The sequence below is a fragment of the Uranotaenia lowii genome, chromosome 3 (genome assembly GCF_029784155.1).
Source record: "Uranotaenia lowii strain MFRU-FL chromosome 3, ASM2978415v1, whole genome shotgun sequence".
Taxonomy (NCBI): domain Eukaryota; kingdom Metazoa; phylum Arthropoda; class Insecta; order Diptera; family Culicidae; genus Uranotaenia; species Uranotaenia lowii.
In genome coordinates, this window is record NC_073693.1 from 229563200 (window position 1) to 229566396 (window position 3197).

The 3197-nt window shown below is 40.1% G+C and overlaps 1 protein-coding gene across 1 annotated transcript; it reads left to right on the plus strand.

The window, feature by feature from the left end:
• The first annotated feature begins 1316 nt into the window (after window positions 1-1316).
• On the plus strand, window positions 1317-2462 carry LOC129753155 (uncharacterized protein K02A2.6-like). Its single transcript, XM_055748951.1, has 2 exons — window positions 1317-2244; window positions 2347-2462. Exons 1-2 carry the CDS (start codon window positions 1317-1319, stop codon window positions 2460-2462), a joined length of 1044 nt encoding a protein of 347 aa, XP_055604926.1.
• Window positions 2463-3197: the final 735 nt, after the last annotated feature.

Here is a 3197-nt window from a genome sequence, read left to right on the forward strand (position 1 = left end):
ATCATGTGGAATTACACCCTGAATCAAGAGACATAACTACCTTTATGACTGCAAAAGGTTTAATGAGATTCAAAAGACTCAACTTTGGTGTAAACTGCGCGCCTGAAATTTTTCAGCGCATCATGAGTGAAATGTTGGCGGGAATAGACAATGTAGTAGTGTATATTGACGACATTGTCGTAAGCGGCAAGACTCAAGAAGAGCATGATCAACGATTGAATCAGGTACTAAGCGTGCTCAAAAATAATAATGCAATGTTAAATCATGACAAATGTTTATTTGGGGTTGAAGAACTAGAAATACTCGGATTCAAGGTAAGCAGTGCCGGTATAAGCCCAGCGGATGACAAACTTATGACCATTAAAAATTTTCGAGCACCTGAAACCAAAGAAGAAGCAAGAAGCTTTCTAGGTTTGATTGGCTTTGTGGGTCAATTTATTCCTCATCTTTCGACCAGAACTGAATCAATCAGGAAGTTCATCAGAGGGGATGTGGATTCTTTTGGGCAAGAACAGCTTAATGCATTCAATGATCTGCGCAACGAATTGACGAATACCGTTCATCGTTTGGGTTATTTTGATCCTAAAGATAGAACAGAACTATATGTGGATGCGTCTCCAGTTGGCCTTGGGGCTGTTTTAGTCCAAAGAAATGTAACAAATGAGCCACGAATAATTAGTTATGCATCAAAAGGACTAACGAAAGCAGAGAGAGTGTACCCACAAACACAAAGAGAGGCACTTTCTTTAGTTTGGGCTGTGGAGAAATTTTATTCTTATTTATTTGGAATGCATTTCACTGTATACACGGATCATAAGACTCTCGAATATATTTATGGTGGAAAACATCGCGAAGGGAAGCGTGCATGTTCAAGAGCTGAAGCTTGGGCACTCAGACTGCAGCCGTATGATTTCTCGGTTAAATATATACCTGGTAATATGAATATATCTGATTGTTTTTCAAGATTATGCCCACAATCAGAAACATCGTTTGATGAAAATTCCGAACATTATATATGTGGAATAGGAGAAAGCCTTTCAGCCATAACTTTAGAGCACATAAAGAAAGAAACAGAGCTTGATCAAATTTTAAAGGCGGTCTTCAAAGCTGTTGAAACTGGTTCGTGGTCTCCAGACCTGTATCAGTACGAGGCATTTTCTAAAGAGCTTGGAATAATAAATGGCGTTCTAATTAGAGAACATAGAATAGTTCTTCCTTCCACTCTGCAACAAAAAGCGCTCGATATTGCCCATCGTGGTCATCCAGGGTCGGTGACTATGAAAAGAATCCTTAGAGAACATGTCTGGTGGCCAGGGATGGACAAAGATGTTAACAGGCGAATTCAAGAGTGTGCTGGATGTGCGGCCGTTAGTTCCCAGCATCCTCCAGAGCCGATGATACGCAAAGAAATGCCAGACCGAGCGTGGCAGGAATTGGCGGTAGATTTTTTTACTGCTAAAGAATGTGCAACGTTTTTAGTCGTAGTTGATTACTACAGTAGATATCTTACTGTCATAGAAATGAAAACTACAAATGCGGCTCAAACTATAGATGCGTTGGAAGGAATGTTTAGAATTCACACGTATCCGGAAACTATTAGAGCTGACAACGGACCTCCTTTTGCAAGTCAGGATTTCGCGAACTACTGTGTCAGTAAAAATATCAGGCTTATACGAACAATCCCTTACTGGCCCCAAATGAACGGTCTTGTTGAACGCCAAAATCAAGGCATTCTCCGTACATTGCGCATAGCAAAATCGATGAAACAAGATTGGCGAAAAGCAGTTCAAGAATATGTCTATTTCTACAATACGAGGCCTCATTCCGTAACTGGTAAGACTCCTTTAGAATTGTTAACGGGTAGGCCTGCAAAGGACCTTCTGCCCTCATTAAGAACCGAGGCATATTGGAGCCGTGATGATGAAGTACGAGACAACGATTCGATCCAAAAAATGAAAGGAAAAATGTATGCCGATAAACGTCGACATGCAAAAAAATCCGGTATCAAGGTTGGAGACAGGGTGATGATAAGAAATTACGATTCCGGTAAATTACAACCAGGCTTCCAACCGGAAAAATTCAAAGTAATTAAAAGGAAAGGAGTGGACGTACGCGTAGTAAATGAAGATGGCGTTGTGTACCGACGTCCGGTAAGTCACCTTAGGCTTTGGCCAATTCCGCGACAGGTGATCACTTCTTCCAATAAGGATCAGGAAACACAAGAAAAATCTTCGAAATCGTTCGGTAAGGTTGATCATATTATATTTGAACATTTGGTTTGGTTTCTAAAATATATTCTGCACGTATAATATTCCTGAACTATTCACTCATATACTTATCTTTTAGAATCCGAGAAAGTTGAATCCGATTTGACGAAGGAAACGATGGCAGATGATCCAAGCACAGCTTCGAAGGAGAGGCCAAGGCGAAATCCTAAGAAACCAATTCGATTTGCGGAATGAATTTGGGGAGTTTCTTCAAGCTTCAGTTCCAGTTCGGGTACTTAAGTTCAATTCGAGTTCGGGTGCTTGAGTGCGGCTTAGGTATTGCTTAACTTCGGCTCAGTCGTTGCTTAAGTCCATTTGCAGATGTTGCTTGAATTTAATTCAGATTTAGTTCAGTTTCAGTATTTGAGGCTTCAATAGAAAGACTTCCTTACTTGCTGAAAATTTTGATGAAAATGATTTTCATGCCAGAGAAAATTTTAGGATTGCTTTGATTTTATTCTCATTTGAGGAGCTACTTTGTTTTTTTTTTTTTAATTGAAATAAATTCGTTTTGTTTTTTCGAGGGTGAGATGAGATGTGGAGTCTTAATGAAATATGATGCTACAAATATAAGGCTTATGTCAGTACGAAAAGTGACGCCCCGTTTGAATAGCTTTGAAAGAGGGAGATAACAATAGGAATCGAGGGAGAGAGAATTGTAACGGTCAGTTTACGGCAGGTAGCGAACGAATGTGGTTGTGCTTAATAAAGGATTGCTGAAGTTTTGTGCACATATTAAAACGTGTATTAAGTGGTTTTATTTTAAGAAGATCGAGGTCCCTACAGAAAGTAGTCAGGAGCAGTCATTTTCTTTCTGAAGAATCTTTGCCACGAACAGCGATTACTTACTTACTTACTTAATGATCCCGCGCCGATCCTCCGGTGCATAGGGCCGTGGTAAAAGACCTCCACTGTTGACGATCCGGAGCC